At 36.1% G+C, this 14435-nt stretch overlaps 1 protein-coding gene across 2 annotated transcripts; it reads left to right on the top strand.

Annotated features, from left to right (window-relative positions):
* The first annotated feature begins 571 nt into the window (after window positions 1-571).
* Window positions 572-13659, top strand: LOC121369230 (serine/threonine-protein kinase TNNI3K-like). 2 transcript variants are annotated; one of them, XM_041494181.1, is made up of 3 exons: window positions 572-853; window positions 4897-5120; window positions 9989-13659. In XM_041494181.1, the coding sequence occupies exons 1-3, from the start codon at window positions 594-596 to the stop codon at window positions 10345-10347; spliced, it is 843 nt and encodes a 280-aa protein (XP_041350115.1). In that variant the 5' UTR covers window positions 572-593; the 3' UTR covers window positions 10348-13659. The 2 variants fall into 2 exon arrangements, with proteins under 2 accessions (XP_041350115.1, XP_041350116.1); XM_041494182.1 differs by having other exon boundaries at window positions 4897-5125; window positions 9989-10185.
* The last annotated feature ends 776 nt before the right edge of the window (window positions 13660-14435 follow it).

Raw genomic sequence — 14435 nt, 5'->3', positions numbered from 1 at the left:
AAAATAAAACAATACAAAACAATACAATACAATACAATACCAATACAATACAATATTTTTTTAGCAATAATACAAAAAATAAAAAATAAAAATAAAAAAATAATATATATATATTTTTTTTTTTAATAATTAAATACTAATTTATTTATTTTTACAAAAAATCCCAACAAATTTTAAGTTGTATTTATTTTTATTTCATTTCTTTTATTACTATTTTTTCTAATATACGTAGTCGGCTGTATACTGTATAATGGTAACCATTATAAAAGGTACAGACAAGAAATGCGGAAGATATCAACGCGTAGAACGTAATTCGATATAAAGAGGAAGTAAGCTTCCCGTTGGCTTTGTCATAGGACAGATAAGATACGAATAACTGCATTATTACGTTTGCGAATTGTGTGATAAGAAAAACATATATTTATATAAAGAAGAAACAATGAAACCTATAATATATCTAGCATTTGCTTGTCAGTCCAATCAAATATCAGTCTCATCCGTCTATGATCTGATTGGCCGAGGCCCCTGTCACACGACAGTTATAAACGCGTTAAAGCGGTATTGCCGTAAACAGTAGTAGTACTAGCAGAGCAATGGCGAGGATGTTGATAGAGGCCATACAGCGGTCCGACGTGGGTCTGGCCAAGAAAATACTACAGGGTAAGAACTACACGTGTATTGACTGTCAGACGGCACGGCGTCACGGCACGAGCTTGTTCTGGGCGTCGTGTCGAGGATTGCTGGAAATAGCACAGTTGCTCATAGCCAACAACGCCAACGTTAACATCGCGACGGCCTGGGGTTCGACTCCGCTTCACGCCGCGGCGGATTCCAACAACTGTGAAATCATAAAGTAAGTATCTTATATCGCGTTAACATTCATTTTTATTTTTATAGTGATCATGTCCACGTTCGTATAAAACTAGTAATACTTCTACTGCTCTTACTACTACTACTACTACTACTACTATTACTACTATGACTACGACTCCTCATCCTACTACTGCTACTCCTCCTACTCCTACTACTACTAGTATAAGTAGTAGTAGTAGTACTAGTTGTAGTACTACTACTAGTATAACAACTACTACAACAACAACAACTATTACTGTTACTACTATTATTAATAACATTATTATTATTATTATTATTACTTTTCTACTCGTTCTTCTTCGTTTTTCTTGTTATTATTATTAGCAGTAGTAGTATGTAGCCGGTTTCATTTAACACTATTACATCAGAATTATAAAATAATTTTACATCCAGTAGCCGATGATTAATAAATCAGTGTACTCTAGTGGTATCGTTAATTAAAATAAACTTTATTCGTTTTCTTTTTCTTTCTTGTTTTCTCCTTATTTTTCCTTGTATTTTGTAGTTTTAAAATTGTTACAGTTTAGAAAAATATGAAAAGTTAACCTCTAATTCGTCAACTTGTTCCGAATGTTTAAAGCTATCAAATGCGTTGTATGATTTGTCCTGTCTGTGTGAACCTCCATAAAACGATCCCCTGCTGATACTGGGAAAATGTAGCGCGTTTTCTCTAAGACTACGGATCAAACATTACCAAATGTTTGACATCCAACGGCCGATTATTAATTAATCAATGAGCTCTAGTGGTTTCGTTAAACAAAAATGTTAGATCACTACAATTGTGTCGAGTGCTTTTGCATAACATTGTTTCAAATGATAAGGATCGGTTAAAATAGAACCATACCGTGTCTAAAATACTAAAATAACTGGAGGTGTGGCAATTAAAAAGGGGGGGGGGGGGGGGGGGGGGGGGGTGGGACCTACTCCAGCAGAACAAAATACCTCTTTCAAACTATAAAAGGCACATTTTTCATATTCGGAGAGGGCAACTCCTCCTACCCCAAACCTGTTTACACACAGCCCTGCAAACATTTGGTTATGAGCATAATTCCATATTTAATATACATTTTAAAATAAAAAAAGTTAATATTAATTACTGGTTTAAAGATAATGTTTATAGAAATCGTTTATCAAGCAGTTATTTATATTCATTATTATTTTATAACGGGATATTTACGCTTCAGCCTGACTCAGTGGTTATCTGTTTGAAATTGTTCTTGGGGTGTGTGGGTGGGAGTGAAAATAGTATAAATGAAAGTTACACACCCAATCTTGTCTTCAAGTCTTTGTAATATATGTGTGGTGTGTCTGCTGTTGCCCAAAGTTTGTCATGATTCGCATTGTCAACGTGCATGGTGGATTGTAGTCGCTTCAAGATTAGAAAAAAGTGTAAACTTCCTTTAGTAACGCCCATAACCGCCCTGTTGTGATTAATTGCCAGGTGGAAACTGTACACACCTTCTTTCTTACACATACTTGTTAACACATATATACGTGTGATAACATTTTAAAGACATACGACTGGTTGCTCCTATGTGATGACCAGGGCCCCGTTCCAGGAAGCAATCTTAGTACTAAAATAATCTTCAGTGCATAACTGCCGTATGCGAATATTATCCAATGAAAAACAGAACGATAAAAATCGATTAAACTTTTACGTATAAGTATAACTGAAATTCATTAGTCTGTGACTCGTAAGTTACCTACAACACAAGGGCTGTTTTAGTAGAAAAGACGATTACATCTGTTCAAAAACCTGGGTTTTGTGGATATGTAAGAAATATAATTCAATACTATATACATTAGTGCCTGTTAGATACCATTTATCTTACAATTAATTGTTTAAAAACGTATCCTACTCGCTTTCGCTCGTTAGATATGTTTTATAACAACTCGTTGTGAGATAAATAGTATCTAATGGCAACTCATGTCGTATTTTCTATTTATCGCATAATATGGGGTGGAAATTGGTGGAAATTGGTGTAAACCGCCGTAAACGTAAATAGCCTATAGCGGATGAGTAAATACGTCTACCAGTGTTTGCGCACTCGGTTCCAGTGAAGCGGAACGGAGTTGTCATATTTAACTCATCGATCTTCATTGTTCATAAACATTGTGAAACCGGATTTACAAAATCTGTATTTGTCTGACACGCGTTTACAATGTCTTAAAAAACACCTGTGTTTAACTTTAAAAGAATTAATGAATGAATAAATGTTTAAAGACATCCCAGCAGTTTGGTGCCATTGTAATAGAATTTTGTAACAATTAAAATGACATACCAAATACAGATTCGTGCTTAGAATATCAGTGTCTGAATATTTACTGTGTTTTTGTTTTTAAGTAGCTAAATTGAATGGGGACTGCAGGGCTGTACCCTCCGGGGAGGGGGGGGGGGGGGGGCATGGAGGCAGTTACACCCCTGAGAATCTCAATTTTATTTTATTTTTTACTCCAGAAAATAGCATGCACATATCAGGGTTTAATTTGTGTAGTGTTTCAATTGTTTATAAACAAAAAAAATAGTGCCTCCCATAGGATTTTGATCAGGGTACGGCCCTGTGACTACCAATAATTTCATACGTACGAAAATAAAAAATATATATATTAGAAAATAAAATAGCATTTGACCTAATACAAACACTAGGTTGATGAGAAACAAATTTAAGACACATCCACTATATATATATATTTAATATGTAATTATAGTCGTTAAAAACATATCTGTTATTCGATAACATCTTAACATTGTCATACAATTCTTGACAGTCCCTTTATGAAAAACAGGCTTGATTAATTCGGCCCCAACTCTTTACTCACGAAGTTTAAGTGTAGTTTACTTCAGGGCAATGTCCTCGTGAATAATCGAGTGGTTGGGCGCACCTGAAAACTAAATCTTTTTCTTTGAAATTCGCAAGGATTCCAGTGTATATAAATCACTGTCTGTATATCCAATATGCTTTACACCAAGTCACAGAATGTGGTTTCATCGGAAACGGATTTTTTTTTTTTTTTTAAAGCCCAAATTTAGCTATTTAATTGTTTTTAGTGGACATTGAAATAATGTATGCCGTTTTATTTTAGCTGTATACAGACACCCGTATGTAAAATGTTTAAAATTATTGTCACACTACATTGTCATTTTACAAAAGAAATTAGACAAACCTGTATACTACGTTATTCCAATTTGTTTTTTTGTAGTCACAGTTTTGTAGTCACAGTTTAAAATCTATGAAGGAGAAATTTGTTTGCTACTTTTGTATATGGGTTGAAAATATTTTTGTATTCTTGTTCAGGAACATTATTGTTATAAAAAAAAGCATTTTTAACAAATAAAAATTAAATACACTAGGTTTCTTGTGAGTGGCCTTGACCTGTTAGTATGAACATTGCAATCTCAACTCCCGTTAGAACCATTTATGAAACGCTTATCGATTCGCCATGATATTTAATTTTTGTGAATGGATTGTGCAAATAAAGAATAAAGGGTGACACTTTTGAGGTTAGCAAAAAAAAAAATATTGTTTTTATGAGCATAAGATGTATCAATCGCGTACACGCAAAAAGTAAATATTCCAGTTTTGGCTTCTTACAAACATTGGAAGAACCAAAAACATCTTGTCTCTACCGACACTTATATTCTAAACATGATACTTCATTTAATATGAAACTAGTCGATAAAATGATTATAGCTGTAAATCCAGAATAGTATTTTTAATCATATTTATAACGCGTATTCCACTTCTTCTTCTTCGTTCTTCTTCGTTTTTCTTCGTTCTTTTCTTCTTCTTCTCCTCCCCCTCCTTTGTTATGTCGTAGCTATTATTATATAAACGCAACTTAAAAGTGCAAAAAAAAGTATAAATAAAGAGCATATCATTTTAAAATGTATAAATGTTTATTTTATGTTGAAATTGGAAAGCAGGTGTTTCGTTAAAAAAGATTAAAATGTTATATCTCCGGAATCTGGTTCATATTAGATTCGGTACTTTTAAACATTGCTTTTCTTTTTTTCCCCAACAGATTACTTTTAAAAAGTGGCGCCAACGTTAATGTGCAGACGGAAGCCGGCGACACGCCCTGCCACCTGGCGGCGTACAGGGGACATGCGCAGGCCGTGCAGCTGCTGGTGGAAGGTGGCGCTGATATCGGAATCACCAACAATCGATACCACCTGCCAGTCCACGAGGCGGAACAGCAGTCGCACCTGGTGGTTGCCGACTACCTACAGGCAGTCTCTCTGTTGGGTGAGGTAACTCTTCATCTATTACTTCAACCCCCTCCGCCGTATTTATAGCCAGGCGTGTGTGCGAGGTGGGGGAAATATCTATTGGGTTTGATAACTTCATGTATTACTTCAACTTCCCCCGCTTCACCCCCACCCCGTATATATACCGAGGTGTGTGTGTGTAGGGGGACAGTTTCTCAGGTGGGTGAGGTAACTTTTTATGTATTACTTCGGGGTCGAACTCCCCCCTCCCTCCCGCTCTAGCAAATTTGTTTATTCAATATAGTTTACGGGTAGGGGGCATAACTCGACTCCACCCTTCCACCCAACCCCACACACCCACCTCACCCACACGTGTCTGATACACTACTCAACTTTTGCTAGGGATATTTGGAAAAACATACGGCAAGTAAATTAACTGCCTCTATTGAATGCTGGCTTGACGTGCTTGCGTCACAGGATCGAACCTCCTCGGTGAATCCATTCAATTGATTGGGGGTTTTTCTCGTTCCAACCAGTGCATCATAACTGGTCAAATACCGGTGTATGTGCTTTCTTGTTTGTGGGGAAAGTGCATATAAAATATCCCTTGTTGCATTAGGAAAAAATGTAGCGGCTTTCCTCTGAGACTATATGTCAGAATTACCAAATGTTTGACATCCAATAGCTGATGATTAATTAATCAATGTGCTCTAGTGGTGTCATTAAACAAAACAAGTTGAAACTTCATTTTGTTCGATGGATGATGTATCTGTTTTTCACATATTACAGTAACCATGGTGATATATGGAATATTCAAACCCTACATTCTTATTGATTTAACATTTAGCATGTGCCCAAAGTGTTTATCGTGACATACATAGTGGTATGTCCCTAGAGTACGGGTTGAGTAGTGTTATGTGATTTATGTTTGTAAACCATCTCACTGTGTTACGGTTGGTGGAGAGCTAAGTGTATTAACCGTTTGTTTTGTTTAACAACACAACTAGAGTATATTGATTTATTAATCATCGGTTATTGGATGTCAGACATTTGATAATTTTGACTCCGCACACAGGATAGTACATACCATGGCCTTTGATATACCAATCGAACGAGAAATAGCCCAATGCGCCTACTGACCGGGCTCGATAACTTCCCAGAGCGACCGCGCATCAAGCGGACGCTTTACCACTTGCCTACGTCCCGCCCGGAGACTAAAAGAGCTTTCTGAATTAGGCCCCCGTTCTCTTCTGGGGGCGGGATTTAGTCCATTGGTAGAGCGCTCGCCGTGGGTGTTTAGATTATTTAAATCTCGGTGCCGTCACGTCGGTTTCAACTATCAATTAGCAGCAAGGAATCTTTCACGTGCACTTTTCCACAGTGCATATTTATACGTACACCAACAACTACATTGAAAATACTTGATTAAAAAAACAAAAAATCTCGCAAAAAAATACCCGTATAAAATACTGACACTTTCTTGTCACATGTTGAACTTGAATTAATAACCAGAGGCGGATCTAGGGGGCAGGGGCTCGTCCCCTAAAGTTTGCGACAGTTATAATTTTATTATATATTAATTTTCAATTTTTATTTTACGATCTCCCTCCAAACCTCCCCCAAAGTTCCCTTGGCATTCCGCCTCATGTCATTAGGGCCCCCCCCCCCTAAATCCGCCACTGATAACAATTTAAAGAAGACACGTGATACCATTACATTTTTTAAATCGCAGATAGGATAGTTTTAAATTAGTTTAATATTATTAATATTATACGAGCCGCAGGTTCATATTATATTTTCTATATGAATGTGTAATATTTCTGTATTGCACGGTAAAAGTGAATTTTGTAAAACCACATTAAAAGTACCTTTAGTGTGAACTGCTGAATATTGATAATTTTGAAAAGGGAAAAAATTCCGAAACATGTTAATTAAACAATTGGACTGTTGGTGGCTGTGTTTTAATAATGTATACAATAACAGAAAGGAGAATGTTAATTTAGGTTTTTTTTGTATTATTATTTAAAATTATTCAGTTTGAAGCTCTTTTGTTTTTTTTGTTTATATTAAAATTGTTAATGTCTTGTGAATATGTTAGGCCCATTTTCACAGTGTATTTACCGATCTAATTTTATCTCATTTCTCAGCACTAATTTACTTTAACCTTAATAACGCATTCAGGGTCGCATTCCTAAAAACAAACATACACAAAAGTGCATCTTTTTTTTCTTTTTTTTTCTTTTTTTTTCTTTTTTTAGAAGTGTGTTTTTTCTACTCCAAGAAGTTCCTATACTACTGTGCCCCGATTCGATTTTTACCGCCCTTACCCACCTAGCTCGAGTCACCTATAGCCCTTCCCTTATTGATACACCATAAAAAAAAAAACACAATACCACACACACACACACACACACACACACACACGCCATATTATGACATTACTTTGGTGGGGGAGGGGGTGCTTATTTTATTTACAGAATCCCGGTTTACACGTTTAATCTGTCTCAATCATAGGTTAAATTGAGTTACCATTTTAAAAATATATTATATACATGATTGTGTTACAATTCAGTAAAGAGTTCGTAGTTTTCATTATTATACAGACGGAAGGAAATGTTGTGTTTAATATTTGTGGATCCGTCCCTCAGCAATATTTTCTTTATTCATACTTAGTTTAAGTAAAAGGAAGAAAGGAAATATTTTATTTAAACGATGCACTCAACACATTTTATTTACGGTTATATGGCGTCAGACATATGGTTAAGAACTACACATATATTGTGAGAGAAAACCCGCTGTCGCCACATCATGGACTACGCTTTTCAATTAGCAGCAAGGAATCTTTTATATGTACCATCCCACAGACAGGATAGTACATACCACGGCCTTTGTTACACTATTTGTGGAGTAATGTCTGGAAGGAGAAATAGCCCAATGGGCCCACCGACGGGAACCGATCCTAGATCGATCGCGTATCAGGCGAGCGCTGTACCACTGAGCTACGTCCCGCCTCTTACTATGAAGAGGTTATAAGTATGTATATCTGCACAGTTTTCAACCATGGAACAGACAAATAACGGAACAAAAAAGAAATTAACTATACGTCAAAGATTAAGACTTCAAATTGACTGGAAACAGCGGTTTCAAATGTAAAAAAACTTCTGTAATATTTAATTTTTAAAAATAATGTCCTTTTTTTCAAGCAGCCCATGTTTTTAGACGCATATCTTTTGTGGTCGTTGGTCTAGTTTTTAGTTTTTATTAATGCTGGCAGAAGCATGCATACATTGACCTAGTTTACGCCGACGAATCAATATCGAGAAAGAATCCCGGAAGTGCTGTATTTGAAGCCGCGCGTGAAGTACAGCATAAGTAATGTCATATATAACATCGCTGGCATGGAATGTCGAACGAACCCGGAAGTCTGCGGAGATAACTTACTATGATTACAATCGACGGCTTTATTGATTAATTATTTACAATTATTCCCCGGGGAAGCTGTCAGTGTACTTTCCCTGTATCCAGACTAATAGAGATTTAAAAGGAAATAATTATAGTTGATGGCTTTTTCTAATTAAAGCGTAGTATTTTTATGATTATGATTATTATTATTATTATTATTATTATTATTATTAATACAGTGCTGGAATGTAAAGCAGTGTATTATTGATGGAATAATACAATGTTTTCCGTGTTACTGTTGAATTCTAGAAAAGAAGAAAATATTTGTCTTTTACTGAAATTAATCAGAAAGTACATAAATTGGCGAAGTTAAATGTCAAAAGTATTTGTGAATTGTTCAAGCTTATGAGATGTGAAATGTTTGTTAAATTGTGTTATAAGTACATGTATTTTTATTTTTTTTATTTTTATTATTATTTTAGAAAAATTTAGTTTAATTTTGTTATAAGTTAAAATTAATGCAGCATAACACCGTAATAATTTTTAACAAAATACAAGACTATCTGGAAATTTTGAAAACTGATTATTAACGTTTAACGATTACATACAAACAATATAAAGACCAAAGAAAATATTCAGCGCGTATCCATCAAAATACATGTCGTAGTGAGATTTTTGTCAATTTGAAAATCGCCAGCCTCTTAGCATAATTATTTCAACAAAAATAACAAGAATAAATTTGGTTCTAGTTGTTGTTCAAAATTTAATAATATTTTAATAATTCATTTTTATTTGTATAAAAATAAAAATAAAAATTCCAGTTGTATCAAAAAACTAAAATATGAGTTAGACCATTATGCTAAGATGCTGACGAAATGCAATTCAATACAAAACGTGACGTCACGTGATAACCTGTCGGTCACCCGTTTTAGATTTTGCAATAATATTAATTTATAAAACAGTAAATGAAGTTTTTTGGATGTAATTTTTGTGGGAATGTTATTCAAGGTATAAACTTCATATTTCACAAGACAAATTACTACCATCATTTGGTTATTATGAATTTATGTAGACCCAGGACTGACTCTAGGGTCAGCGGGGCGGGACGTAGACCAGTCGTAAAGAGCTCGCATGATGCGCGGTCGGTCTAGGATCGATCCCGGTTGGTGGACCAGTTGAGCTATATTTCGTTCCAGCAATTGCACCATGACTAGTATATAACAAATTGATGGTATGTGCTATCCTGTCTGTGGGATGGTATATATAAAAGATCCCTTGCTACTAATGGAAAAATGTTTCGGGTTTTCTTTTTAACACCATATGTCAGATTTACCAAATGTTTGACATCCAATAGCCGATATGCTTTAGTAGTATCGTCAAGCAAAATAGACTAACTGTTTAACTTTAGAATCAGCATTCAGCTATCTGTCTCAGGAAGTGGAATAAAAGAGAGAAAAGAAATGATAACATCGTCATTACCGTGAACTTTGATTTTGTTTGCAGGACGAGAGGAAAGCAACTACTCGAACAAGAAATGTCCCCGCACGTGCAGAATCAACCTAGCAGGCCGGAAGTGCTTAAATTGTGACATTCGTGACGGAGTGGACATCAAGTTGGACAACAATGGCGGCTCTCGCATGGAAGTTCCTGACAGACCGTGTGACGGTGATGACACGCTTATTGTAGGACCTGACAGAATGTGTTTGACGGGTACGTCGTCAAAGGCTCGGCTTACCGGCAGTTCGGACTGGTCGTCTAGTTATTCTCTCTCCAGTGATTACTTTCAATCCAATGATCTCTCCCTGGTGTCGGACAGTCTGACCAATTCAAGTCAGTGGACGTTTACTAACATTCCTGTATGAAGAAGACCTTTGGTGTGAGCAATCAAAACTGTTTATAATTCATTACAGGGGCACGGCCAGTCTTATCAGGGAACTTGGTGTGATAAGTGCATACTAGATCGAAAAGTAATGACAAATTTGATACTGGTTACATTGGTGTGAGAAGCCTACTCTAGAACTACACTAGTAATTACAACTTTGATCTTGGTTTTATTGGTGTGAGATTCGTACACTAGAACGAAAAGTAATTACAACTTTGATACTGGCTACACTGGTGTGAAAAGCGTACACTGGAACAAAAAGTAATTACAATGTTAATATTGTCAATGTGTAACGGTCATTTTGACCCACATGATAATGAAGGAGTTTAAACTTTGTGTTCACAACTATCAACATTTTCACATTTGTATAAACTGTACTCCGGCGGGGGGAGGATGGGCGTTTAAAAAGACCAAATAATTCATAAAATATTCTTACAAAATGTACATTTTGACGTACACTTTTAGGTGTGGGGATAGAAAAAAAGGATTATGCTTTTGAGCATACAAAGGAAAGAAAAAGTTGATAATAATTGTGAATGGCTCGTAATAAAAATAGTATTCTTTAGTATTAATTGATCGATTCAATAACTCCATTGAAAACATATGCTCGTATTGTCAACATACTATGTGGTGTCGTGTTTGATAGTCTAGTTGTTCGTTTTGAAACGGAAATACTGGTGTCTCAATGTTTTCGGTGTTTGAGTAATGTTATAAAGACGTATAAAGTGAATGGATGGATGGATGGGTTGGTAAATGGACGGATGGATGGATTGGTAAATTGGTGAGTGGATGTTCGAACCACTCACTCGATAATGGATGGTGTATGATCGTACGAACATATATGTACGTTGATAAATGAATAGATGAATCGACATATCGATGGATGGATGTTAAATAGATGCACGGGAAAATATTTCCATTTGATGTTCTGGTTAATTTCGGTATCGTAACGATCATTTTGTCGTTGTCATTATACATCGTGTTATTGTAACACCAACACTAAAGACAGCAAGTACTGTTAACGTTGATGGGGAAAACACTGGAGATACAAAAAGAGCCAAGACGGTATAAAGGAAAGTCAGTTAGACGAAATATATAATTATAAATAATAGCTCGTGATTTTTAATGTTATACTGTAGTGAAAACGCGCCTAGAGGGGTCAGTTACGCCCACCGCCAAGGGAAAATACCAAGAGGTTTCCTTTTTAGCTCAAAAAGTGCCACTTTTGTCCAGATTTGAAGATCATGTAATACTTGGTACAGTTCTTCTATGTTTGACTTTATGAAAATAGCTGAATGACATAACATCCACACACATTAATTTGAATAACAGTCATATTGGTCTTGCGCAGACCTATAAGAAGTCCAAAATTATTAGTGACGACTGTTTTGACTCCACCATGCGTGGGAAGGGAAGAATGCTTCCACCCATATTTTTATTTTAATAGTTGCGTTGTGCTGCATTCTGGTGGGGGTGGGAAGTATTTTGAAGCTTAAATTTATAAGTTTCAATGAGGATGTTTTGCGATATTTTATTTCAAGCAGGCTTAACGACAACAAGCAGTGGATTTGGTTGTTTTGGGTTGGATTGTTGGTTTTTTTATAGGGTTTTTTCGTTTGTTTGTTGTTTTTTGTTGGTTTTGTTGTTGTTTTTTGTGGGGATGGGGTGTTTTTTTTGGGGGGTGTCTGTTTTTTACTTTTTATTATGTTTTCTTTTCTTTTTTTCAAGATAAAAATCGGGCTTCCTGTAGCCTTGTGTTGTGATATTCCTACGACTTTTTTGACTATACCAGTTGGCTCTAATAACGTCGTTGAACAAAACAGATTTCTTTAATTGCTTTAACTTTCATCACAATGTCATGCTTGACACGTACCAACCGCTGATGGAAATGTTGCAGGGGGGATTGTCGTGAAACATTCCTTTCTTTTTTCCCGTAAAAACCTACGATATGTCTCCGCGTGAGTTATGACGCGGAAATCTGGAGATGGTCAGATAGCAGCCTAGTTCTGTCACAGTCGGAGCTACGTGTGCAGGTCAGAGCTATCTCTTAAATACTGTTAATTTCCGCAAATACATTTATCAACTTGCTGGAAGCTATATCACATAGTTATTGCAGTCATAGACCCACTTACAAAGTAGGCGAAGTAGCAAAACAAATTATAGTTGATAAAAAAAAAAAACAGTTGAGTAATGTGCTGGTTGAAAAACAAAGAGAAGACATCACCGTACATAGAGGGTAGAACCCACCTCCAACCCATCCCTCCCCCCCCCCCCCAAAAAATAATTTAAAAAAAAAATAAAAATAATAATAATAATAATAATTCGTAAAATGCATACAACAGAATTCCAGTACTAGATTCAAGTAGACGGCGAAGTAGCAAAAACTAAAATATATTTGATACAACACAACTGTATAATGTGCTCAATAAACCCCCTACAAACAAGGGCTGTTCTTAGAGTGTGCCCCTAACTTTCTCCGCCCACATTTGTAAAATACGAAAGGTGCTCTTTTGAGTTTAAATAGCATGTTCTAGGTTATCCTAATTTCTCTTCTTTTAAAAAAACCCCCCAAAACCTACCATTTTAAGGGAGTGTCTTGATCAGTTTGGCGCGCTACATGTTTCATGATTCTGGGAATTTCCATTTACCTGTACCATACTGAATTGCCAGGATGTATCACAAAACAAAATGCTTCAACTAATGACGAACCTGATTTTTAATCGTTTCCAGACAAGATGTGAGAAATAGCGAATCCATGGGTGGTTTTTGCGGTTTACACCTCCAACACCCCATTTAGCTGTCAAGTAAAAAAAAAGGCACAATTACCCCCCACTGGAAACACATACATACGCACACACACACACAAACACAGTTCGGTGAAATATGTCGATATGCAAGCAAGCATATATACACCATCCCCCCTCCCCAAACCCCCTTCTCAAAATCCTAGATCCGCCCATGTTGAGTTGTGAAGTGCGGACGAATTTGTCTGTAATTATACACTTAGAAATATATGTCATTTTACTTTATGTGAACAAAATTACTAGTTCAACCAAAAACGAAGTCTTAGAAGCAAATATCTAGAAGTGATAACATTGCCACGTGCTTTCCGTCGTCAACTTATTGTGGTGTTGAATGAACATTATCCATTTGTGACACGTGTTTATATTTTTGTGTGATATTTACACGTGTTCATATTTATTTGTGATATTTACATGTGTTTATGTTTACAAAGTGTGATGCTTTGTTCGTTATTGTGCCTAGTATGTTCTGAAATAAATTCATATTTGTCTTTTCGTTTATTCTTGCTTCGATATTACAACTAATGTTAATGTACACATAATAACTCAAACATTATGTTGTAGAATGACAGGATAGTGCATACCATGGCCTTCTGTTACACTAGTTGTGGAACACTGACGGGGATGAGAAACAGCCTAATGGGGCCCACGGACTGGGATCGATCCAACATCGAGTGTTTTACAACTGGGTTACGTCTCAACACCCCACTCCACCACCATCCACATCCACCCTCTAAACAAATGCATATTTTGTCCAGACAGGATAGCACACACCACAGCTTTTAATACTCGAAGTCGTGGAGCACTCATAGGGTTCATTGTTTAAAGTTCATAGCCCTTTTGCACATACAAGGCGGCACATACCACAGACTTATAAATAAATGAGCCTTTATATATATATAATTTCCTAAAATATATTTTGTCGGCACTTCACTTTCTAACAAGTGCTCATTAAATAGAGAATACTACATGAGTGGCCATTACATATCATGTATCTTATTTAACGATCCAGATAGCTGCCTCATAGTCAGTGGTGAATGACATCATAGTGTTGTCAGTTTGTACTTAAACGAGCGATTTTGAACCTTTATTTGATGTTAGCTCGTTAAACCAATTTCTGTCTACCTACCATAGTGTATTGTAGAGATTAATATTCCAAGTCCTCTTCTGATGGGTCTGGCTACTCGTCTGGCCATAAGGCTGACCTTTAAATGTTCAGTTATGAGCAGTCCTGAAGGTCAGTTCGTACTATGATTGCCGACCTCGA

The sequence above is a fragment of the Gigantopelta aegis genome, chromosome 3 (genome assembly GCF_016097555.1).
Source record: "Gigantopelta aegis isolate Gae_Host chromosome 3, Gae_host_genome, whole genome shotgun sequence".
Lineage (NCBI taxonomy): Eukaryota > Metazoa > Mollusca > Gastropoda > Neomphalida > Peltospiridae > Gigantopelta > Gigantopelta aegis.
This window is presented reverse-complemented; position numbering and strand designations above follow the sequence as displayed.